Source organism: Poecilia mexicana, unplaced genomic scaffold (genome assembly GCF_051168715.1).
Source record: "Poecilia mexicana isolate PSO_F unplaced genomic scaffold, ASM5116871v1 scaffold_14, whole genome shotgun sequence".
Lineage (NCBI taxonomy): Eukaryota > Metazoa > Chordata > Actinopteri > Cyprinodontiformes > Poeciliidae > Poecilia > Poecilia mexicana.
Window position 1 is genome coordinate 29551597 of NW_028263383.1, and position 25378 is coordinate 29576974.

The following is a 25378-nucleotide window of genomic DNA, read 5'->3' on the forward strand; positions in this document are numbered from 1 at the left end:
AGGACTATGGGAAAGTTTAAAAAAAAATAAGTTTTTACTCCTCAAACTGGGAAAATGCTAAAACTGTTTGCATATATGGCAGCTGCAACCAGTTTCTAAAAATAATTAATGAAGGAAAACATAATAATCATCTTTGATATATTTATTATATTCCACATGTCACCATCAAATGATCAAAACAGAAAAATATTCCATTTGAAACACATTTTACATTTAAAATGTTACAGAAGACATTAAAGTCACATAATAATTGAAGTTACACAACCAAGATGTTGTAATGGATGTAGATACAGACAGCGTCTCAGACACATTCATTACAAACCTTTCATAAAACATTAAAAAGTACAGTTTAGCCTCTTTCCCTAAATTAAAACAGAAGTTATTGTAAACCCTAAAGCCATTAAATAGTAATAATTAGTAACAGTAATTATTTTGTTTTATGCTTCACTCAACCCAGAGAAGAAATTAGAAGAAATTTAGAATCCAGGGAAACTCTTATTAGTTTATCCAGAGAAACTACCTCAGATCAGTATTTAGTATTAGACTTTTAACATTAGAGCAAAACCTAAAGAAACTCCTGAGTTTGCAAAACTTGAAAAACTTAGAAAGTACCACCCAGTTTTATCAGAATAAGAATCCAGGGAAACGCCTACTTATTCTTATTAAACATGAGGAACCAAATGTAGTTTTATATTTTTACTTTTCTTTTAATTTATCCACAGATCTCCTATATTAATTAGTTCATAAATTGCAAATTTTTGTTTTTCCTTTGCTTTTCTTTTGTTTGTATTTCCTCTAATTTATGTAAAGCACTTTGAATTGTCTTGTTGCTGAAAATGTGCAATATAAATAAAATTACCTAATGATCATTAAAAGATTAAAATATTTTTGATAATTAAAGATTCCTTCCTTTATATAAAGATTAAAATGCAAACAGAATTAGCTTTTTTAAAGTGGATAGAACAGCAGCAGCACAGTTCAGGATCAGATTTTAATTAAAAAACAAGTTTAAACAACTAAATGATTTATAAAATATAGAATTGTATTGACTGCAAGGACTGAGGAACATTTTCAGAAATTATTGTTTGTGAGCCTCTGGGTCGTCTATATATGAAGATTAAACCCAAACAGCACCAAGAAAGACACTGATCTGAGACTAAAACGTCATAACTATTAAACGTCCATAAGTTTGTTTCCTCCACAGGAACCATGCTCGACTCTGGTTTGTCTGAATTCACCAGGGTAGAACTTTGCTCCAGAAAATGGTTCTGGTAGGGAGGCAGCACATTTTTATTAACCAGATTTATGTTAAAGGGATCCACGATTAGTTGAACATGTTGGCCTTAATATGTGGTATTTTTCTATTAACTTAAAAATGGCTGTTTGCAGTGGTGGTTTCTGATGTGGGCAACATGGAAACCACCCAGGGCAACATCTTGTGTGGGGTGGCATGAGCGTTCTCTCTACTCCAATTGCTTTAAAATTATGATCTGCTGCACTTAAATTATTATTTGATTTACATGTATCTTTATATATTAACATAATCATTAAAAATAAAATATCACCTCCAGTGATTTCTGTCAATGCAGCTCTTTAGCTCTGCTGCTGAGATAGAGGCTGAGCCCGGACTGAGAGTTGGGTTTGTAGGAAAAACATTATTCTTTAGTGATTAGTGAAGTTAGGTGTTCCATAATGAAGGTGATGATATATAAAACATTCTAGCATTTCATTCAATCACCACCTACAATCATCTTCACCTCTCTCAGCAGATCTGAGACCCTTTGAGGATCTCTGTCCTCAAGTCTGTTGTTGAAGACCAGGTATCTATTGCCTACTTTCTCAGTTAGGAATTGCTGAACCTCTTGCATCATTTCCTGGATGTCTGGATCTGTCTGGTCCTGGTGGGTGAAGAGAATCATGGTGCGTCTTAAGGCCTTGTTCTGAAATATTGATTCAAAGCGCTGTACTGTTGTTCTGATCAGACTTGCAGTGATGTTCTTCAGGCTGATGACCAGTAGGAAGACATGAAGAGCAGGGCCGGAGCGTCTGATATAGTTTAGAGTCTTCTTTATCTCTTCTTTTGTGGTCAGTTCTGAGAACTTTGGAGTATTGATGATTTTCACCTCCAAGTTGTCCACTTCCATCTCAGCTGAACCTAATCCTGTGAGGAGAAGAGTAACAGGATAGTATTGGTAAACAGGATCATACTTTCTCAATGGGAACTGAGCTCAGAAGAGATCTGGGTGGGAGAATATAAAATTAGACTAAACAAACGTGCAGTCATGGAGGAGGGCTGCTCTGTGAGGCAGAAGATCAGCTGGGGACTGCAGCTCCAAGGAGGAGCTTTATGGAAAAGGTGGAGCTTGGTGAGAGGAAGCGTTTAGGCACCCCAAAAAGGTTACCATGGGAGATTGAAGAATTTCTCAAACATGTATGAAGGAATCAAGACAACACTCAAGGTATACCTTAGTCCGTCCTTCACAACATTTTCACCAAAAAAGTCCTGGGCTGTTTATTGTTAACACTAAATATCACTTTACTCAGTTTGACTTTAAATGTTCTCACTAGGGATATTCTAATCAGCTTTTTTGCCCCTTGAATACTTAGATTTTGTGAATCAGTGAATCAGTTCTTATCCAATAGTTCAAAAATACATTTTAAAAAATGGAAGAAGTAGCTAGATGACAGCATTGTCTAATTTGGATATTTGGTTATATGATCCGGTCTGTATAGAAATGAATATCAACACTGGATAAATAAATATACATATATATCCTCGCTGCATCGGTTTTAGTGTGTACACATGAGGCCCTGGAAGTGGTGACTGCTGTCACATTGACAGGGAGGCACAAGAGAGGGGGTCAATCTAAAGCTTGGTAGCAGGTCTTTGCATCCAGCCTCAAATTCTTGGTTAGGAACATTCACAACATCAGTTAAACTTTCTGAAACACTGAGATCCACCAGGTGATGGTTGTTGTTAATTTCAGGTTTCAGGCACGAGTTGAACTGAGGATGCATGCTGCATCTCATGATTATTTGTTGTTTTTCTGCTTTTCATGTTTTACTTCTTCAGTTGGTTCAATGTTCTCTTGCTAAGAACCTTGTTAGTCTGCATTGTTTCCTTCTTGTACAGAATTAGTTTCTTTCTGGAGGAACATTATCTTTATTTCTTCTCAGCTAGGTGTAGCAGGTGCTGAACCTCTGGGTTTTCATCATAAACATTCAGATCCAGTATGTCAGAAGTCTCAGATTCTCTTGATAAATATTTTTTGTTGAGGACTTTTAAAGACATGAGTTTAATTTCAGCACAGTTACCTGAAGAATAAAAGGCTTGCTTCCCAGATACGGTGTTTCCAGTGGAGCTGGTTTCCTCTCCACAGCTCCCAGTAAGAACCAGTTTGAGTTCTGTAACTGCAACACAGTGTGTTAGATTGTGGTTTCACCTTTAATACAAAGTCTGTTTTAAAATGCTTTATACTGTTTTTGAGAATGTGGAAACTCACTGTACACTGTACTAAGTACACCTTAAAAGTAGGGATGAAAAATTATGTTGTTTGTCACTATCATGACAATTTCTTCTTATAAGAAAATTAATTGATCTTGACATTCATGAATTATGTATTATTTTTACCGACTCCAAACACTAAAATAATGTTTGTGACCTTTAGAGGTTTTTCCACTGTTAGTTCCCTCAATATGCTCAATTAAATTAATTTTGTTAACCCGTTACTATTCTTGAAATTCTTCCTTCTGTTTTTATTTTCCAGAATTCAATTTTTTTTTATTTCAACAACATTTATTAACACTTAAAAAAATAACAAAAACCTTTATTTGACCAGATAATAATCTCATTGAGATCCACAATTTATTTTTCAAGACGGACTTAGCTGTTTACAAGTATCAGTATTGACATTAGTGCACTGGCATAGATTTGTTTAGTTTTACAAGCATAAAATAATGTTTTCTGGAGTAAATCATTTAAGAAAACATGACTGACTATTAACAGCAGTTGCTATTAATAATACTCCCATCTTCACTGAGTTTTACAAAGTAGCGAGAAAGCGCAGTTCTCAGTCTGTGCTTTCTCTCATTGAAGTGGATTCCTCAGGCCAATCAGTGAACAGCAGAAGTTTTGAAGGATGATTTTCTGCGCTGTTTGAGAATTGTAGTCTGCCTGTAGTTTTAGCGATGGCAGCGGAGGAAGTGAAGGAAGTCTTTTAGTCCGTGTTGATCACGCTTCCAAATATTAAATTAACACTTCTCTCTTCACAGTGGAGGATGCTTGCTTACAATTCTAATATATAATTTCTGATTCACTTCCTGAAGTTAATAATCTTTTCATTTCATTAAGTGGTCTTTACTGCCTGCCAGTGAAACTAATATTGATACTGTTTTCAAACAAATAAGATCCTCAGAGGCCTGATCTTTCTCATTCTGATGGTCAGTTTGAATTTTACCAGGTCATCTTCATCACGACTAAATAAATGCTTTGAATGGCTGAAGAAAACTAATAAAATGCTTCTGAGTTTTGCATGTTCTGCTAAAAACTAAAAGATGGTTAGAGACGAGAGGAACTGTTAGATCGATGTTGTGTTGCATGAAGTCTGTGATGCAGAGTTCATACGTGTCTTACCTGGGTAATTCATCTGAAGCGGACGCTCCACCTTCAGAGGACCCAGCCATTCTGGCCACAACTCCTTCACCAATTCATTAGCTTCATCAAGGTTTTGAAATTCAAAACGATATGTCACATCATCTTTCTCACAGTATGTGAGGAAATCTTCTGGTTTCTTAAAATCAAGCTTCAGCACCTGGTGAAAAGAAAGCAGTCCAACAAGATGAGCAGCATGCTTCTTACAGAACATGAGGAAAAGTTGAATAGTTTATTTTTCAACAAAACCACAGATAACCGAAAACTTCAAGTCTTTTGTATCTAGGTCAAGTTGCCTGTTGGACTGTAACCTAACCAGCAGTCCACCAGCTGCTGGTTCAGTCTATGATTGTCTCCCATCCTGACTACAGCCTAACTGGTCTCCCTGCTGGTGCTATGAAACCTCTGCAGACAGTCCATAACGTAGCACCATGTCTGGTCTTCAGTCAGTCTAAAAGCCTGTTTGCACTGTAGAGCCTGGCAGTGGCCGGCCCCGTTGTACTCTGGCTTTGGTTGTGTTCGCATTGAGCATTGTCGCCTCAAAGTGGGCTGGGTCTGTCATATGAAGCATCATGCAATACTTGTCAACGCCGTCTCTCCAGAAATCGCAGAACAGTTTTTCATTCCTCGTCTCATTCAGCTCCTTTTGTACATATATGTCAGCAAGGAAGCTAGGGGGAAAGAAGCTTTACCTTTTAACTAGGCGTGCTCCAGTCAGGCTTTTTGCTGCCAATACTGATCCCAATCACCAATCACATGGGCTGGCTGTTAATTTTTTTAAATTTAAGTATAAAAGTTACTGGCTATGTCATCTGCCAAAAGTAAGTATAAAATCACCTTAATTTAGACAAAAACATACAAAAAAATCTTGCAGGCACAATTCAGCAACTATTCAGTCAAAAGAATGCCTGAAACACCTGATATCAATAGTATTTCATAGACTGAAAACAATAAGCCTCTCAACAGCCTAAATTATGCAAAAAGTCTACTAAATCTCACAACATTGCATTGTTGCATTAAAATAAACAATCCTGTGACTAAATAAAAACTTCCAGAAAGGATGGCTAGCTCTGAGAGGAGATCGATGTTTTTTCACAGATTGTCTGCCTCATGTTTGGGACATGGCAAAAGTTTTAATATATACGTAAAAACGTTTTCTTTTTTTAACTTGTATACTGTTATCACTACGTGTTGGACACACTGTATGTTAACGCAGATCAACAGCAAGCCAAACTCAATTTTCATGAGCCAGGAAACCGAGTGTCTTGCTCCTTTATTATGGTCCTCATGACAGATTACAATTCTGTACAATTGTTTGGAAAAGCTGTTGCCTTCGGAGGTGTAACTAAAGATTTAAGACACAGGAGGTGAAGTTGGCACATAGATAAGCAGACTTTCTCTGTAAAAATGTCGTCTTGACTGCTTCTGGTACCCATAATGCATTGCAACCTCAGAATTCACCTACAAATGAACCAATACTAGCTGTATAGAAGTTTTTAAACTAAATGACCATCTTTTTAAGCATGAATTATTACAGAAATATTTACATTTTATTAAGAACTAGTTCTAACTTTTAGCTTTGGGCAGAACAAGTTACATTTATTGATTCTGTCAGCTAAAGAGGTTTTTTCCCATTTGTTTTTCAGTTGTCACATGTGACAACCAGCCCTGAAGAACAGGGGTGCCCAACCTTTTTGAGACCAGCAGCTGAACTGAATCTAGTCTATCAGCAGGTTGGTCAGAGAGAGTACCTGGTCATTCTCCACATGCAGGGCCAAAGCAACGTGGTCCCAAACATAAAACTGGTAATTCCTCACATGTCTGGCTTCCATCTGATCTTCATTAAATTCATACCTGTGAAAATATCAGAAAAAAATCATGGACAAAAACTAAAGTACAGTTTGTCGATTTGTCATTTGGCGCCAAGTTGTCACTTCCTGCTTCCAACTCTTAGTCATGTCCTTAACCAATACAAATTTTGTGTTTCCCATGTTAGCTAAATGATAATTAAATTGATTACATAGTGCCACTGGTGTTGTAAAGCAAAAATGTCCTGGTTTGAATCCCAATCTTAGTGGATTGTTTATATTCTGTTGACTGGGTTCTCTCTGGATACTCTAAAGGAAATAGTTAAATCCTATATAAGGTGGAACATTGAAACAGCCAAGAATGAATCAAAATGCATTTTTATTATTTTATTCACTGGCTAGAGAGGAATAAAATGACCAATTGTGACTCTCGCTAATCGAGTGAAGAGAAGAGAGTACATTGCTTTTAATATTCACCAGCCCTCTACAAAGAGTTTATTTCATAACTCTGGAATTTGCACCTGCAGATTGTGACCTTGGACGGTTCAAACAAAGTTCAGAAAAACAATCTCCCAATAGCACCCCTCCAAATGTGCGTCCAGCATGAAAGATGCTTTATAAATAAAATTGATTGATTGATTGATTGATTGTAATAAAACAAAGTTTTGTCATAATAGTACTCCAGCTTTCTCTTACCAAAAAACACAGCACTGAAGGCAGCGCTGAGACCAGTGATGCTGGTAATGACCCAAATTCATGTCTCCTCCAGGTGGAGGTCAGTGGTGATAACTTTACCTATAGGTCAAAGCTTGGCTCTGCAGCTCAGATAGTGTTTATCATTCAGTAGCAGTGAAAAGAAAACACGAGGCAGATTCAGCAGGAAATGTGATATTAATGCTTCTCAAGAGACACAGATGCAGTGTGAAGAGAATTGCATGGAGTACTGATCCTGCCAAAAATATTGTAATAAATGGTTTGAAAAAATGATTAATGTGGCAAATGTTGCATCCAAAAAATAATAACTTTCCTAAAATTATACTTTGTGACGAGTATGATTTAGCTTTGTATTTAATTTTTCTTATTTTGTATTAGTTCACTTCTTATTTCTATTTGTTTCTTTTTTTATCACATTCTATATGTGTTTTAAAAATAAACTTTAGTGACTTTTTATGATATTGATGTATTTTCTCCTTTAGTGTTTACTCTTCACATTCTCTCCCCCCTGTCCTGGGGATTGATTCAACTGATATTAAACAGTATAATGAGAATTTTTTTTCATCTTCTACATGTCTGGAGTTTCCAAATAGACACGAATGACTCTAAATAAACATATATATATATATATTGCACAAGTGCTAAGTTTTTTTACATGTGACATGTTCATTTTGTTTTGTACAATGGCTTTTTATTTGTGAGGCATTTTCTAAATTGTTGAGGTAAAAATATGGCTGATTTTAAATGTAAAACTTCAAGGCCGAATGTTTCTGTGTTCTTACCAGTGAGTCTCACACATGGCCTCTGACCTCCAGATGAAATGTCCATCTTTGTAGACACAGACGGCGTTCGGGTCGTCTTCCAGTAGAGGATATTTAGAAAACTTCTTATTTAAGTCTGGACTGTGAACCAGAACAGCATAAAGCACTTCCTGTTTATGCAGATCAGTCTGTAAAACCCGCATGACTGGATCAGCTCCAGAACAAATCTGTGGAAAAGAATACCAATTTTTAATAGAACTCACATTTATATAAATTATTAACTTAATTTTTTATTTATGCCAACATCTAAAAGTTATAAACCAAGATAGTCAAGAACAGGTGCAAAGATCAGAGACAGGAAATGAGATGGAGGCTGTGCAGAGATGCCCCAGAGATGGTCCAACTCAAAACGGCAGAGAGTGGCTGGGATAGTGTGGAGGAAATAGGCTGGATCTCATATGCCCCTTTTCCACTGGCTCTACTTCAGCACCCAGGCTCGGCTTGGCTCTACTTTGGAGTTAACACGATTCCACAGGCTTGGCTCGGTCTGTAGCAGGGTGACGCCTCCTGGCAATGGAGGGTATAGCACCCGCCTCCAGGCGCAGTACTTTGTTACTATGCGACTTAACAAAAGTTGTTGCTTTTCTGAGACAAAAGAAGAGACAGCTGAGCTATTGTTTTATAGACTATGATTTTTCTGAGATTTCAAGAAAATGTGCGGTTGGAGGCGATTGTGGCGAGGACAGTTGATCTCTGGCTCTAGCGGGAGGAAAGCAGGTGTTATTTTCCACTATGACTCATTCCTCACTGCTCCATCAAACTGCCACTGAATATTGAAATCCAATCCAAAGAAAAGTCGGCATCTTTGTTCACCACTTACTTGAAGCTTCCATCACTTCCGTGTTGCAGCGAGTTTGAAATGTTTCGCCGTTTGTTTTTCTTCTCTCTTTGCTGCTACGTCTGGCCATGCCCACGGCCTTTCAGTGAACTGAAGCTGGGCTTGCATTACCCACGAAAGCAGGGCGGGCCGGGCTGGCCCTGATCTGGAGCAGGGATCTAAACAGCGGGGTCAGCCTCATAAAAAGGCCAGTGGAAATACTCGCCAAGCAAGCCGAGTAGAGCCGAGCCGGGACCATTAGAACTAATGGAAAAGGGACAATAGTTAAAATGAGATGTGTGACCAGGGAAGAGGTGGTACCTGGTCTCTATAGGCCGTCAGCACCTCCTGCAGGGGGAAGGTGAAGCGGAAGGAGCCCAGCCGGGACGTCTCCTTGAAGGCTGGAGACGTGGCAAACTTCCACAGGAATCTCTGCTGCTCAGGAGCCACTCTCTCCCGCTCTGAGAAACTCTTTTCCAGGAGCCTCTTCTCTGCGTTATTTATCTCGTCTGGTCCCACAGCCAGACTCCACCATATCAGGGATTTTCCATATGGATTCCTGAAGCCATCCTTCCTGATCCTATGTAGCACTGATCCTGTAGTTTCATGTTTCAGAAGACTCACATGGAACTCTGGTTTGGGATATTTTGGGATGTTTTTGTCCAGGTATGTTTCTGGAACTTCAGGTTGCCCTTTTAGGTCTTCCAACTTCAAATGCTGATGACGGAAAACCTTTTTTTCCATGGTGCAGCGTGAGATGAATAGAATGGAAAACCAGACGATTTGTCAAGAATGTCAGGATCTACTTTCTCTGAGTAGTTCCACCAGTTCAGACAGAATCCAGTGAGTCAATCAGCTCTGGCCTGCAGGATAAACAGAAGATCCTCAGTGTTATAATCATAATATATGATTATTAAAGAATAAGTGTTAGGAATAGCTGAATATAACCACACAGCTCTTAGAGCAGCACCATTCGAGAGCTGGTGAGAAACATTGAGAATTTTTTTCCTTTCACTGCTCAGTTCTCACTCTTTCTGTGAGCCCCATAAATATAAGTGAGATCTGCAAGAGAAGCAGCATCAGGCTGATTAAATATATTATAGTAAATTATTACTATGGGTCTGTTTGTTTGCAGTGTTTGGTTCATTTGTTTTTGTTAAAAATTAAAAGTTCCATTGAAATATTATACAAGAGCAAAAATTTTATGTATTTGTTCTGTAACAGAACAAATACATAAAATTAAGGAAGTGTAAGGCTTCTCATATAAAGAACATTGAATGCAAAATGATCTATCAAATAAAACATTATTTGCCAAGTTATGCTAAATTATGGGGCTGCAGACAACTTCGGAGTAGCTTGCAAGTTGAAAGAGATGGCTCTCTGAAAAGAGCTGAAATTCCCGTTACCAGGACAGAAAAAAGCGCTACCAAACAGGAGACAAAAACTGTCAAAACTGTGGGACCACTCTAAGCTGAACAGAAAACATAGCTCAGTACATGTAAGTTTAAGAAACTGCGCCTGATTAACTTCTGCCCCTTAATTTCTTTCCTTGCTCACCAGGTGAGCTTCCTCCTCTTCTATTTTAGACTTAAATAAGATTAACATGTTCATATCTTGCATTCTTGCTTAGTTTTCTCTGTGCCACATATCTATTACAGGCTTATTAAAAATGTGCCGTAGAAGCCCAAACCAATAATCAGCCCCTTTCTGGTCAGGCTCTGCCTGTTGATCTCAGCTCTTGGAAATGTCCAATAAAATCATGAAGCTCTTGTGATTGTACAGAATCTGGCAAGTTAAATGTTCGAGAAAATACATTTTGACTAACATTGTACTCTCTGATAAGGAAGAGTAATGAAAAAAATAGATTAAAAATGTCTAATTCATAGGAAAGCTTTTTCATATTTCAAAGTTGAAGTATGAAATGTATAACATCAATAACATCAGTTTAACATCTGAGGAGAACAAGCTCAGATGTTATACTGAGCTTGTTACAGACTGCTGCTGTTTCCCCCACTGTAATGATGATGTTAAACTACACCAAGGACACAATGGAAAACAAATGTTTAAAATAAATCCCATATCTTTGATAACAAGGTCCAAGTCACAGCAGGATGCTTGGGTTACTTACGTGTTCAGAGCTCAGAGGAAACTGAAAAAAGATGCTGCTGATGGCCAATCCAGTTCAGATCTGAGTCGGTCTGTCTGTTTGAATTGCTTACAGGCTCTGCAAGTCCAGGCAAACCTCCCTACCAAACGCTAAGCCCCTCCTCCGACTTTTCAGTTTCACTTCTGAGGAAAACAAAACTTTTATGTCAGGGTTGGGAGAGGGAGCCTGGATTGGACAATGAGGAAGGGAAGTTGTCTTGGTCACATGGTGGAGGAGGCTGGGGCCTTCAACCATGACCTTGTGACTTATTTGTGGATAAAAATATAAAGCTTTTATTACTTTATTACCTAGCTTCAGTCTCCAACCAGCGTTTCCTACAGGTCCTACCAGACGCCCATACCGCTGTGTCTGAATGTAGGATTTGTGTTTGGAGGTGAGACGTCATGACTGAATCAGGATACTGCTGTTGGACCTCAGCTCTTAAAGGAAAGTTCCTGGTATTTGGAGCTGAAATCTAAACATGTCACACAAGCAGAAGATCTAAAGTATGGTTTGGAGCACAGAAGAAAAGTGGCACAATTCGATAAAATTAAAGGGAATGTTTTATTATATTCTTAACAAATCAAACCCACACAGAGGCTGTCAGCAAAAAGCAAAGTTTATCTCCCTAAACATTAAATTAATTAAATCCAGTTTCATTCAGAGATCAATGCATGAAACATGAAAACAGTAATGATTTTCACTGAACAAAACCCCTCCAGCTCTTTAACTTAAGTAATTCCCCTGCAGTTTAATGGCTGGCGCACAGAGTCCTCCTTGGCGCAGCTGCAGTCAGCCAGGGCTGAAGAACAGGACTTTTTGACAGATGAGACCAAAGCAGAGATGTTTGGGGATGATTTACAAAACCATGTTTGGAGGAAACCAAACCCAGATTATCAGCGCAAACATGTGGTGAGGCGTTGATGGTCGGCTTCATTTTCAGCCCAGGACCTGGACACCATGTAGACACTGACACAGCCGTCAAGAAAAGACACCCTGTACTTTCTTTATGGCAACTATAATTATGTTTTGTTTTATTTAAAATCTATTGGACACTGTATTTTCAACATTTCTAATTAATTTTATATCTTTAGCACCAAGCCAGCCAACATCTGAAGGCTGAACCATAAACAGCCTAATCACACCAGATAAATACCGTCCTTAGAACAATCCTACAACCAGTCTAAATGTCTCATAAAGACTGCAGTAAATACTATAGACCTGATGTGGCAAAGAGCCAAATTAAACTCATCATCACCATAAAGAGCCACACTGCAATTTCAAGATTAGCTTTGTACCACATTACCTGCTGAAACAGGCTTTAGTGGAACACCTGTTTATTTTTTTTACAGGCGTTGTCTTTGTTTGGTAGTCAGTTATAACTCGAAGCAACTCATTCACATGTCTGTCAGTGAAATCCAGACAGTGATTATACTTTACGTTTAGTAAAAAGTATTTCGCAGACATACAGAAAACTTCTGAGTTCCGTCTGCCAAAGTGGAGGATGTGGAAATGTCTCACACAGGACATTTTTGAAACATGTAAGACAATTTTCTGGCATGACTCAGATTTATATCTGGTGACCTCTACCATTTGCATATTTTACATGGTACTTTAAACATTATTTTTGGTGTAACACCCAAGATCATCACTAGCTCTATCTAAAAACTTCCTGAGTTCACCCCTGCTCAATAGTCATTAGCAGACATTTAATATTCAAGCATTAGTACAAGTTAAATCTCACTCAAAGGTTAAACACAGCGGATCTGATGCACCATAATAAATAGCGTTATTAATTTAAACTCTCAGGGGAATCTGTTTATTTCTGATTTTTCTCACTTTTGTTCTGTTTTTTCTGCAGTTGAAAAATCTCTGCCATTCTACACATTGCCGCAGTGCGCACAATGGTGATTTCTTTTCCCCTTCGCAGCACCAGAACCTGCCGCACAAACTTTGACTCAGGTTCGCTTGTATCCTGTTATGTGCGCAGCAGCAGCAGCTTGTTCAGCTTCACTTCCATGTCTGCGGCACAATCTGGAGCTTGGATACAGCACAAAGTGCATCGATGTGAAATCATGCAGCCAATAGAAATTCAGACCTGTTAAGAAAAGCTGTTATTATGGAAACAAATTTGAATCCTAGATGATTCAGCTCTCATCTGTCACTTAAAGTCTCTCCTCCTAGAACAACTCAACTACTGCAGACTTGTAGCAGTAGCTTAACAAAATTTTACCACATTATGCACTGTACACTGCTTGTGCCAGTGCTGCCTTCAAAAACTATGGGAAATTTCAGTATTGTCACAGAATCACATTTGTTAAACACAAATTTTAGAAAAACAAAGACGCAGGATCTGTCAAAGAGCCACATCCGACTCTCACATGATGCCTGCAGCATGAAGCTGCTCTCGCTAAAAACAAGAGTTCACTTGGATGTTTTTTCAACACTTGGAAATCTCTGTTGTTACTCTGTGTGATAAATTTCTGCTGCAGTCCCTGAGAATGAATTATGTGCTGAAAAGCCAGGAGCTTATCATGTGTTGAGGCAGAGGTCATGTCAGTGAAGGTGCTTTTCCATCCCTGTATGACAGTTTCTTGAAAACACAGATGATCCGAGCCATTTAATCTCTAAAACATTCCCTACTACCTTCTTCTGAAACACTGAAACTGTGGTTCTGCCCCATTTACACCAGTTTATTGTTCACCAGCATCTCCTTCACCTCAAACAGCAGATCCCAGACCTGCTGAACGTCTCTGTGATGCGGGTTGTTGTTGAGGACCTGAAATCTGTTGCCTACTTTCCCAAACAGGAGTGTCAGTTGGTTTTCATTCTCCTTCAGATGCCTCTGGATGTCTGGTTCTGCCTGGTTCTGTTGGGTGAACAGGATCATGGTGCGCCTCCACACATTTTCTCCAAACATCTTTTCCACCTGCTTCACTGTTTCCTCTACATGCGTAGTGAGGAACCCCAGTCTGACGACCAGCAGGATGGCGTGGGGCGCCGGCGTCGACCGGTTGATACACCTGAAGATCTCCTTCTTCACCTCAGGGTCGGATGTTTCTGGGAGGGCTGGAGTGTCGATGACGGTCACCTCCCTGCTGAAGACGTTGCCTCTCTGCAGACAGCAGCGCCTTCTACCTGAGGACAGAAACCAGCTTTTATCCCTGAACATGAGATGACCAGAGATACTCAGATAATGTAGAGGATGTAAACAACAAATCTTAGCTTAAAGTTTTCTCTGATCTTGGTTTACATCAGGCTGAGGTAAGACAAACCAAATCTGTCAATAAAAGGAATATTTAGTTTTTATTTTGAGGCACAAATAAAAACACTGGGTCAAAAATAGATCTTTAAGGGAAGAAATTAGGTTCTGGTGCTGCTGCTGTGTTTCCTGCTCCTCTGGGTGTTGTGATCTGTTTTCTATGTATTTATTTTGAGGTTTTTCTGTGTTTATTAGCCTGTTCCCCTGTGAGTCTCTGTCTTCCCTGTCGATTGATCCCAGCTGTGTCTCATTTCTTTGATTACCCTCCCAGTGTATTTAGTCCCACCTGTTGTCTTTGTCTCTCGTCGGATCCTCGTTGTGTGTAACCAGTCTGTTTCCCGTTGTTCTGTCCCGTGGATTATTGTTATTAAATCATCATCACTTTACCTGGGTCTGCCTGCAACCTCCCTCACCTCACCAAAACCCCAATCATGACAGTGGGACATTCCTATCAAGTTTAATTATTAAAAATCGGTGAATGTTATCAACTTCCTCCAAGTAAACACTGTAAAATATTTGACTCTGGGTTATAATCCTGACTACAGCACTTCTCAGATCTCATCAGAACCAGAAAACAGGAAGTTTGAGTCTTTGCCGTAGATGCGGTGGTGGGTAGGGAGACAGGTCTGGTGTTCTTGGTGGTGGAAGGAAGACGATGTAAAACTGTTCTAACATCATATTAGGACTACGGTGGTTTACCAAAAGGTGGACTGGTCCTGAAGGCGTTTCTTCCCAGGATGGTGTTCCCACTAGAGCTCTTCCCAACTCCAGCCCACCCAACCAGAACCAGGCGCAGGCCTGAAACTGGAGCAGAGGGAACATGAAGTCCAGATCTGCAATCTAAATATTGTTAAAGATAAATTACCATCACATTTTTAGATTATGATTAATTCTGCAGCTGTTCTTGGGTTGATTCTTTTTCTGTATTGTTTCAGTCCTTCTTGAAACAATACAGGTTTCCTTGTTCTACACTTTTGTTTCATTTTAAGTTGGAGATTTTTGGGGTTGTTGGCATGTATTTGGGTAGATGTGCTAAACAATCTTATCCTAGTAAAAATCAGTCGCTTGTTTTATGATTTGCTTCATACAGAAGATCTGGGCTCTCAGCTATTGAGAAAGGATTGTTTCCTGAAGGCATGGACTCTATTGAAGTTTTAAAAGCGTGAATTTGATTTTACCCAATCACTAACGTTTGGTTATGATTTATGTAAGGCAGCAGCTTGATGAAGCTTACTGGAGGTAAACAACCCTGTGGGGAGTAGGTCCATGACAAACAGAATAAAATGTCTTAAGCATTCCTCTTGCTCCGACTTTAATTGCTAAATATTTGGAAGCATGGCCAACATGTACTAAACAACTTTGTTCATTTCCTTCGTTCACCAGCCTAGGGTTTCCTAAAACACTGTTTTCATGCCATACTTCATTCTGGTTTTACAAAAAGAGATAGACATGATCCTAGCTTAGCTTAAGTCCTTCCCAGGATGGAGTGTCGTTGGTCTACCTGATAAACTGTGCCGCAGTGAGCTCTCCTCCTCCAGAGGACCGCTCCAGCCCGGCCACAGCCTCTTCACCACCGTTTTAGCATAATCAAAACTGACTGGTATGTGATCCTTTGGAAGGCAGTTAATGTCATCTAGGAGACAGTACTTCAGGTTGTTTCGTAGTCGATCAGCATCAAACTTCAGCACCTGCAGATGGAAAAATTATGACAGAAACAGTATTTTTCATGGAAAAGATGCTGATTAAATGATGTGATCAAAATTATACTGTTAACCAAAACATAAAATTTTTGTCCTGATGCTCCTGAGAGATTTCATCTCCTTGCATTAGGATAGAAATGGATTGAATTCATCAACACCATCTTCTAAAATACTGACCTGTGTTGAACTGTAATCATTGTGTGATTGTTTTCTGGGTCCTTCAGGTCTTTGGGGTTCAGAAATAAATTTTAGATTATCAACATCCTCTACCACAGTGGAAGAACTTGAGCATGTTGTTACGGATGGATGAGTCATAGCTTTATATATATATATATATATATATATATATATATATATATATATATATATATATAATCAGTGATTCTTGAGAATAGGGACAAAACAGGTCCTATGGATAAAGCATGAAATTTGAATAAAATATACACAAGATATATTTTTTTCAAATATCTAACTAAACTAACCTGGGTCATGTGAGCACAACAATGTATATTTTTCTTTTTATTGCTGAATATTTTTTTATTTTAAACATTGTAGTCGGTGGATGATGCCTGTAAAAGCCCTTGTCCAGGAGCAGAACTCAACACATTCTTATAGTTTAAAACAATTAAATAAATACTAAAATTATATATTATGACAATTAAGTATAAGTAGACATATAAATAATTATAAAAGTATCGATAAATTGAATTAAAAATAATTTTTAGATATTTTCCAACTCCGTTGAAATTTGTCCTTAGTTTTTGTCAACACCGTCAGAAATGAAAAGAATGTAAAAAAATCAGGCATTATTGGGGGGCACCAGAACTTCTGAGGACCCCATGACGTTGTCTTTTCTCTTCCTTTGCTATGAGGGCTAGTTAGCTCCGGTTAGCTTAAGTTATTCTTTAGTTTTTTCTTCTGTTTTATTCCTAAGTTGTTTGTCACAACCATGATGTGTCAACTCCATAACTGACAATTTACAAAACTTTGATGAAATTTTGTGAAATAAAAGCTTAATTTTGGTATAATGTAAAGATTTCATGGACCTGACGAGCTACAATATGGCCTCCTTCAGAATAACATCATATAAATTGAGGTAGTTTGGCATTTCGTCAACTCCGTCAGATGTCAACTCCGTCAGAGTTTTTCTGACTCTTTCAGTGAAATTGTTGTCAAATCTCACTTAATTGTGCAACTAATTCATTTTAATGTATTTTACATGAATTGCATTACTTCACATGTACCAAGTTTTTCATTTTACTCACTAGTTTGTCACCACCTTCAGTTCTGTGTCAACTCCGTCATGCACTGTCAACTCCATCAGATGGACTTTTTCTTGTTTTTTGTTTTAAATAATATTTATTTTATTTCTTGAGAAGCATTTGTCTGTAAATTGAGTAAAAATATCACTAATGGGGTATTTTAAAAATCATTTTAGATTTATTTTTGTCAGATGGTGATGACAAAGTTTTGGGTCAGGTCGATTAAAAATGTAATTTTTAAAAAAAAATTCGCATCTGGGAGCCTGTACCTTAGCATCTTCATATTTTCTAAACATTATTTGTCATATTTGCATACATAAGGTTGAGAAATAATTAAAAAAAAATATGGGAAAATTAAAACCCATTTTGTCCCTATTCTCAAGAATCACTATATATATATAAAACACTACAATGGGAAGAAGATCAATAAATGACACCACAGGGTGGGCAGGGAGGGTACCTGTGTCTTCCCAACATCCAGAGCAACAGCAACCTTGTCCCAGACATAAGAGAGATCCTCGGCTACACCACAGGCCTCCAGCTGCTGGCTCTCCGGTCTACAGACCAGCTTCAACCTGGAAGGAGGAGAAAACAAAGACATTTACAGCTACAGACATGGTGAACACTGAGAGTCAAAAGAAAAAGGATCTGAGGTCTTCAGCAGGTTCTGAAAGGATTTTAGATTAAGCTTGATCCAAACTGGGTCATTGACAGAACCATGATCCAAACACAGCAGTAGATTCTGTGTGCCGCTACCCAATTACAAGAAACACTAGATTTACAGCAGTGTGTACCTTCTTCCCACCACAGTTGTGTAAGTAGCTATTGTGTAAAAACACTCCCACCACTGATGAGGCAAAACCTTCATCAACCTGAGGAGGCCAAACCATTCCTGTTCGCTGCTCTTACCAGTGTTTCTCACACATGGCCTCTGGTCTCCAGATAAAATGTCCGTCTTTGTAAACACAGACAGCATCTGGGTCATCAATCAGCAAAGGGTAGTGTGCGAAGTTCTGCTTAGCTGGACTGTGGACCAGAACAACATGCATCACTTCTTGACCATATAGGACAGTCTCGTAGACCCGCATGATGGGCTGAGAACCGGAGCAGAACTGAGGAGAAGAAAACAGCAGCTTTAGCCTAAGTAGGTTATCAAATAGACCTTTTACTCTAAAACTGCAACATGACCAGCACAGGTTAAACGTTACAAGAAACATCAACAACTCATCTGAATCGCAGCAGATTTAAATACATTCAAAAAATATGCTTTTGTTGTAGCCATCTCCAGAAGATTTTAAAATCATGTTCCAAATCTACCTGTCCACAACAGACCAACCTGGAATGCCAGGACGCTGATTTCAGATGGTGGATAGCAGTGTTGTGGTACTCGAAATTGGTCTTGGTCTCGATACCGGTCTTAAGACCATTTTTTAATGGTCTCGTCTCGGACTCCACCGCATTTGGTCTCGGTCTTTTCTCGGTCTCGGGCTCTGAGGACTCGGCATTTTATTTCAAGACCAGTCGAGTCCGCAACTGTGAAATCCGATGGCCACAGCTAACTCAACATCGCTTCGCTTTCACAGACGGTGGGGACGTCTAACTATTTTCGTCACTTAGAAAAGTAGCTCAAAGAAGGTAAGCTCCGATGACGTGATGTTAGCAAAGCTAGCTGTACAGAGACACGTTATTTGTGATGAAAAAAAGTTGTCACTCACTGTCTGAATTATTGTGCGGAGGTGTAGACTGACTTGTCGCATATATGGGACAACGCTATGTTCAAAAGTCTGCAATATAGTGATGTGACATCCAGAAACAGTCGATTCTTCTCCATGGCTCTTTACTCATTAGATAGGACTGGAGTGTCACTCGCTGAGAGCCGTTGTTCTATCAGATTACCATACGTTGTCAGAATAGCAAACATGTAGTGAGTACCATGCCTGCGCATGCACATTAAGAAGTCCGACCATCAGAGTAGTTGTCAGTTCACCATACCCAGCAAGTTATGGTGAAAATAAGTCATTAAATTGTTTTCAATGATAACTATATAGATATACATGTGTTGTCATGGTTTCAAAGTATATTTAAAGCAGGTCTGGCTGCTGCTGAAGTCAGCTACAACACATGCCCGTGTAAAACTCACTTAACCGCTAAGTCAGGATGCCATACAACTGTTAATAACAAAGTGTATGACGATCTATGTCATGATTCTATGTTGTTGATTAAATTAAATCTTATGGTAATGACGTGTCTGACAGATATAGCTGTTGTTCTATCAGATAGCCATATGCTGTCAGAATAGCATACATGCAGTGAGTACCATACCAGCGCATGCGCATTAAGAAGTCCAACGGTCAGTGGAGTTGTCAGTTCAGCATACGCAACAAGTTATGACGAAAATAAGTAATTAAGAAGTCTAACGGTCAGTGGAGTTGTCAGTTCAGCATACGCAACAAGTTATGACGAAAATAAGTAATTAAATTGTTTATAATATGACATAATATGATAACTAGATAGATATACATGCGTTGTCATGGTTTCAAAGTGTATTTAAAGCAGGTCTGGCTGCAGCTGGATGCCATACAACTGTTAATAACCAAGTGTATGATGATCTACGTCATGATTCTATGTTGCTGATTAAATAAAATCATATGGTAATGACAGCGTATGCATGTCTGAGCTAAGCATACGACTATCTGACAACGTATGCTGATCTGACAGAACACCGTGAGTTCGTGCTAAGCGTATGACGATCTGACCTGACAGAACACCCGTTCTTTGTTCTTGTAATGCTCTGTGTACACTGCATCATTATTTTATTTAATTATGTACGTTGATATTTAAATTAACAAATAACTAAAACACAAGAACGAAAGAGCATGCACATTGCTCTTTGATTGTTTTTGTTCAAAGTGGCAGCTGTAATGTCTGCCATGGTGTCAGACTACCTGGCTTCATGTACTGGGATAGAGAGTGAAAACAGTCACAATGAGCACCTTCTGTTTGGTTACTTCTTGCTTGTTGCTCCTTGGTCAGTGTTCATAGTTGAGCTTTATTTACCGTCAGGGCGTTGCCTCAATTGCTATGTTTAATGGTGTAGACAGTGGTGGTTTCTTACTTGAGCAATATGGGCAAATGCCCAGGGTGTTATGTTTTTAGGGTTGGCACTAGACCATCACACATTGTAGCACAGAAATGGAATATTTAATATTGGTAAAATGTATTAAGTATTTAATATCTAGGTGTTTTTATGGGAATATGGATCTTTCAGATTATTTTGAGAAGCAATTTTGATCATATTTTACATTTTATTGTGTCATGTAGCGCGGGCCGCTGGTCTTGGTCTTGACTCGGTCTTGACTTCCCACAGTCTTGGTCTTGACTTGGTCTCGGACCCTAAAAGTCTTGGTCTTGTCTCGGTCTCGATACAAGACTGAGACACCTAACCCTTGTCTTGGTCTCGGGTTAGGTGGTCTTGAACACAACACTGGTGGATAGATGGATGTTCTAACCTTCAGAATCATCAGGAAGTGACCTCCTAGTGGTGCACCTAGCTCAATAACAGGGAGATCTCAGAGGCATCTAGACCTACTTGCCCTAACAGGGTCCCTGGTACCTATCTCCGTTATCATTAAGGGAGAGGCAGGGATCCAACCTGGACAGCTACCATGAGACATCAGAGACACATGGACACACTCATACCCAAAGATAATTTAGAGAGACTAGTTATCAGTTTTGTTTTTGGACTGTGTGAGGAAGCTGGAGTATCTGGAGAGAAATCACACATGCACAGAGAGAGCTTGCAAACTCTTGGCATGTTGGAACAAGGCAACACTGCTAACGGTGGTTGACTTGTTGCAATCTGGAATCATCAAGTTTGGCAATGTGCATTTAGTTGACACCTGTAAATGCTGCTGAGCAAACAATGAAGCCTTGACCCGGACAGGACTGACTTTATCTCTCATATGAGTGAAATTGATTTGCAGTGTCATGTTTTCTTGAAAATCCTGGAGCCTCTTTCTTTGGAAAACCACCACATAATATTTTCTTTTTATCCTCTTAAACTAAGACCTGCAGTTGCAGTAAAATTAGATCTTTATTTTGACCCGTGGAGAGGTGTTACCTGGTCTCTGTAGGCCGTCAGCACCTCCTGCAGAGGGAAGGTGAAGCGGTACCAGCCCAGCCGGGACGTCTCCTTGAAGGCTGGAGATGTGGCAAACTTCCATAGGAAGCTCTGCTGCTCAGGATCTTTGCCCTCCATCCGTTCTGGGAACATCTTCTCCAGGAGCCTCGTCTCTGCGTCCTTCATCTGGTCCGGTCCCACAGCCAGACTCCACCATATCCAAGATCCTCCATATGGATTCCTGAAGCCCCCATCCCTCCTGATCCCACAAAGCCCTGATCCTGTAGTTTCATGTTTCAGAAGACTCACATGGAACTCTGGTTTGGGATATTCTGGGATGTTTTCAGTCCGGAGATATCTGTTTTCCAAACCAAACCTTTCAGCTTCCAATTTCAGTTCTGTTAGCTTCAGGTGTCGCCATTTAACAAAATGTTCAGTGTATTCTCTCCTATTTTTTCGTTTCTGCATTGTTCAATCCTGCAAAATGTAGATCGAAGGAGTCCTTTTAGTCTAAAATGTTTCAGACAGAATGTATTTGTTCCGTCTGGCAGCCTCACACAGCACAGCTCTTATCTGTAGCAGACAGTAAAACTGCCAGGGCGTCTCTTTACAAAATGTCAGACTCTACACCATGTGACTGAAGCTACATAATCATGAATGATTCCTTTCTGCAAGGGAGACAACTGAGAGGAGCAGTTCTCCAGACTGAACTGTTCTGATCCAACTTTCATTTCTTTAAATTCTTCTTTCTATGAGCGGGAGGTTCTCCTGACCTTTGAACTTGATCAGCAGTTCTCCAGATGTTCTGAATGTTTCTCAGTCTCTCTCCAGACACTGGCTGCTTTCTCGCTCACGGTCAGTCCTGTCCTTGTTCCAGACCACCTTAAGAAACATTTCTCAAAACCAGGAAGGAAGGAAAGGCTGCTGCATTTCTTGCGGTACAGAAAGTTATGACAGAGTGCATGATGGAAAGTGTAGTATCAGTGGAGGTGTCAGGCTCAGCTGACTAACTTGGCTGTCCTCCGTGACTCTGTTTTGTCACAGCCAATCCTCACAGCTGTTAATCCTCACAGCAAAGTCTTTCTTCTGCAGCCAGACCTCGGTTTCAGTTTCAGCCGTTCTGCTTGTGTCTGTCTCCAGCGGTCATTGGGTGAGAGGTGGAGTCTGCCCTCGACAGGACTCCAGGACAGCACAGAGACATTCAGCCTCGGAAACACGTACCTAGAGACAAGAGTCTTGTTTTTACTGTGTGGAAGCAAGCTGGAGACCCCAAAGGGAGCCCACACATACACAGGGAGAACATGCAGAGAGCAGTCCTACCAGCTGTACCACCAGCTTTTGTGAAAATATGTCAGACATTACCAACGTATTTAAATGTTGACCAACCTGCATCTCCTCTAATCTTACTAATAAAACACCTTTAATTAACACTACAAACTGATCATTTCTGTTCTGTCAGGTCATTATTTCTTTCTGAGCTAGGTAACACCTCTTGGTAGAAAATGTTATGCACTTATAATGAAGACACAATCCACTTTTATTAGCAATGAACACACATATGCCATTACAATTCACCATAAAGCTTTTCTCAAAAGAAACACTGGAATCAGGAGAACAGTACCCCTCCAGGTCCCCCAGTTGGTCTCCAAGCCTGTCAAAGCTCCTTCAATCATCATCACTATTACTGATAGGAATATCTCTGTCCTCTTTAGAGGCTGGAACCACAACAGCAGCAGCTGTACATTTTATTATCTATAAAATGCTTATCTACCATGCTTAAAGGTAAGCAAATGTCAGAGGTCACTCCAACACCCACTATTGAATGGAAATCTGCAGCAGGTGAGCTGATTGTCCTTCATATTTCAGAAGTGTTCTCCAACATTTGTAGTTCAAAAGGTTTTCAGAAACACTCAGAAAACTGAAGCTTATAACTGTCTCCATCACTCAGAGCTTTTTAGCTGCAGGTTTTTAAAAATGATTCTGCTGAACCACAATTAAAAAACATTATCTGATGTTCATTGGTTCATTTCCAATACATTTTTTAGTTTGGTTCTCATCTTCTTCTGATAGATCATCATGATTTTTAAACATGTATTCTTGTCAGGGTAGTGGGGAAGAAATTTGACGTCAATGTTCCTTGTGAATGCATTAATGTTTTGTCTATAAACTCAGCCATTAATAGTCAGAGATCATTCTTTTGAGTAACAGCTGAATGTGTAATCAATCCTTTAATTAGCTGAATCACAGCTGGAGGAGGAATTGTCTTTTAGACTGTTAAATTGACTATAGGTACATCTTAAGGTGTATTTTTCATCAGACTATAAAAAGTTGCCATTGGAAGTAAGGCAGTGTTCACAGAGCAAGCTGTGTCTGTCGCAATAAGAATCAGTTTTCAATTGTAAAGTTTTGAAATTATTTTTGTTTCACTGAACATGTGTGAATACAATCAAATTTTGATCTGCATGATTCAACAAGTCATATCAAACACTTTTGAACAGCCCAATTTCTCCTGCAGTGATTTTATAAAGCAGAAATACCTTTACTCTACATTTAAAATATAATTTTTTGTTGTTGTACATTTAAGCAGCACAAATGCCAAAACAGTGGCCACTGTTTGGATGTCGAAGTTACAACACAGGGGCGTACTGTTTTCTAATTTTGCACACTTGTAACCTGTGCAATCAAACCCTAAAGTTCAACGAGTACTGAGACCAGGCCTGAAGCAGGGCGAGTACTGGGACCGGGCCTGAAGGTAGAGAAGTGCTTTTGGGTTCTCTGGACTGGAAGATAAAGCACTTTGCAAGTACAGCCTTTTTCCATGTACCAGGACTTATCCGATTCAAGTTACTTCAGTGACTATTGTGGGTTTTTGGTCTGGAACAGAAGGCAGCCAACAGTGAAGTACATTCTTTAAACTCAGGTCCATAAACTGTGGGAAGGTCCAGTAAAGTAAAAATGACTGTAATTTACTACATTTTCTGATCGTTGACAGTTATGGATGTTATAATATGGACTCATGTAGAGGTACTGACCTAGTGTTTGTCCTTGAGTTAATTCAGGATGATGATGGTCAAAGATGAAATTAGGATGACAGACAGAAATTTCCGAGTTTCATGTTAGAGATCAGAACTTCCCAGTTGGAGGCAGTCAGCACCTTCCTGGTAGCGACGTTGCTGTATTCCTGCAGTTTTATCTGTGCTTTGGCATCAATGACTGGATAAAATTTACTGAAAGAAAAACGACCAAACGTCGGATGTTCTTCAGGTGATAAAACATCTTTTAAACCCTGAAAACGATCTGAGGTTTTGACCTGATCTGAAGGCTTTATGCTTTAAAGTCTACTTGAGTTCACTGAGCAGCTGGGTGACCTTATGCAGCAGATCCCAGATCTGCTGGGGATCCTTGTGGTCGGGTTTGTTGTTCAGGACTGATCCTGTAGTTTCATGTTTCAGAAGACTCACGTGGAACTCTGGTTTGGGATATTCTGGGATGTTTGTTTTCACAGGTATGTGTTTTCCACACCTGCATCTATAGCTTCTCTTTTTAGATCTTTGAGTTTCAAGTGCTGCCGTTCAATAAAATGCTCCTTAAATCCTCTCCTGTTCTTTTCTGTCTGCATGGTCCAATACTGAGCAGAACTTGTTGAGCAGAAGTCGGTTTTCTTCTGTCTGGATCCGACCTGCAAAACACCCTCAGTCAGTACCTCAGACTAAAACATGTTTTTCTACGTGACTCAGATTTTTTTTACTTTTCATTACTTCCGGTTTTAATCTAAAGTGTTGTCCGTGTGGAAAGACAACTAACTTATTTATTACAGTGGGGGACAGTGCGCCCTCTGCTGGACAGATCCAGTACTTCCCTTCTGTGTGACAGAACCACCAGTTAGCTTGGACCGTCTCCATGAAGCTAAACTGGAACAATAAAGTAAAATAAATAAATTGAAACTGAAAAATATTTGTATGCTAAACTAAGAATTGTTATTATTATTATTAATAATAATAAGAAGAAGAAGAAAGAATTGAAAATGAAAAATATAAAAAGTAATGTAAAATTTAGAAAGATTTGAAACTGAAGCAT

At 39.3% G+C, this 25378-nt stretch overlaps 2 protein-coding genes across 2 annotated transcripts; both read right to left on the reverse strand.

Annotated features, from left to right (window-relative positions):
• Positions 1-127: 127 nt before the first annotated feature.
• Positions 128-11124, reverse strand: LOC106922298 (uncharacterized). The gene is made up of 7 exons (XM_014994587.2): positions 10940-11124; positions 9133-9674; positions 7956-8161; positions 6403-6505; positions 4634-4811; positions 3316-3411; positions 128-2161 (listed from the first exon to the last, which is right to left on the reverse strand). The coding sequence occupies exons 2-7, from the start codon at positions 9553-9555 to the stop codon at positions 1731-1733; spliced, it is 1437 nt and encodes a 478-aa protein (XP_014850073.2). The 5' UTR covers positions 9556-9674; positions 10940-11124; the 3' UTR covers positions 128-1730.
• Positions 11125-11502: 378 nt separating this feature from the next.
• LOC106922300 (uncharacterized) lies at positions 11503-24799 on the reverse strand. The gene is made up of 7 exons (XM_088012475.1): positions 24334-24799; positions 21302-22522; positions 18091-18293; positions 17642-17756; positions 15721-15907; positions 14919-15023; positions 11503-14095 (listed from the first exon to the last, which is right to left on the reverse strand). The coding sequence occupies exons 2-7, from the start codon at positions 21767-21769 to the stop codon at positions 13641-13643; spliced, it is 1533 nt and encodes a 510-aa protein (XP_087868601.1). The 5' UTR covers positions 21770-22522; positions 24334-24799; the 3' UTR covers positions 11503-13640.
• Between the last annotated feature and the right edge of the window lie 579 nt (positions 24800-25378).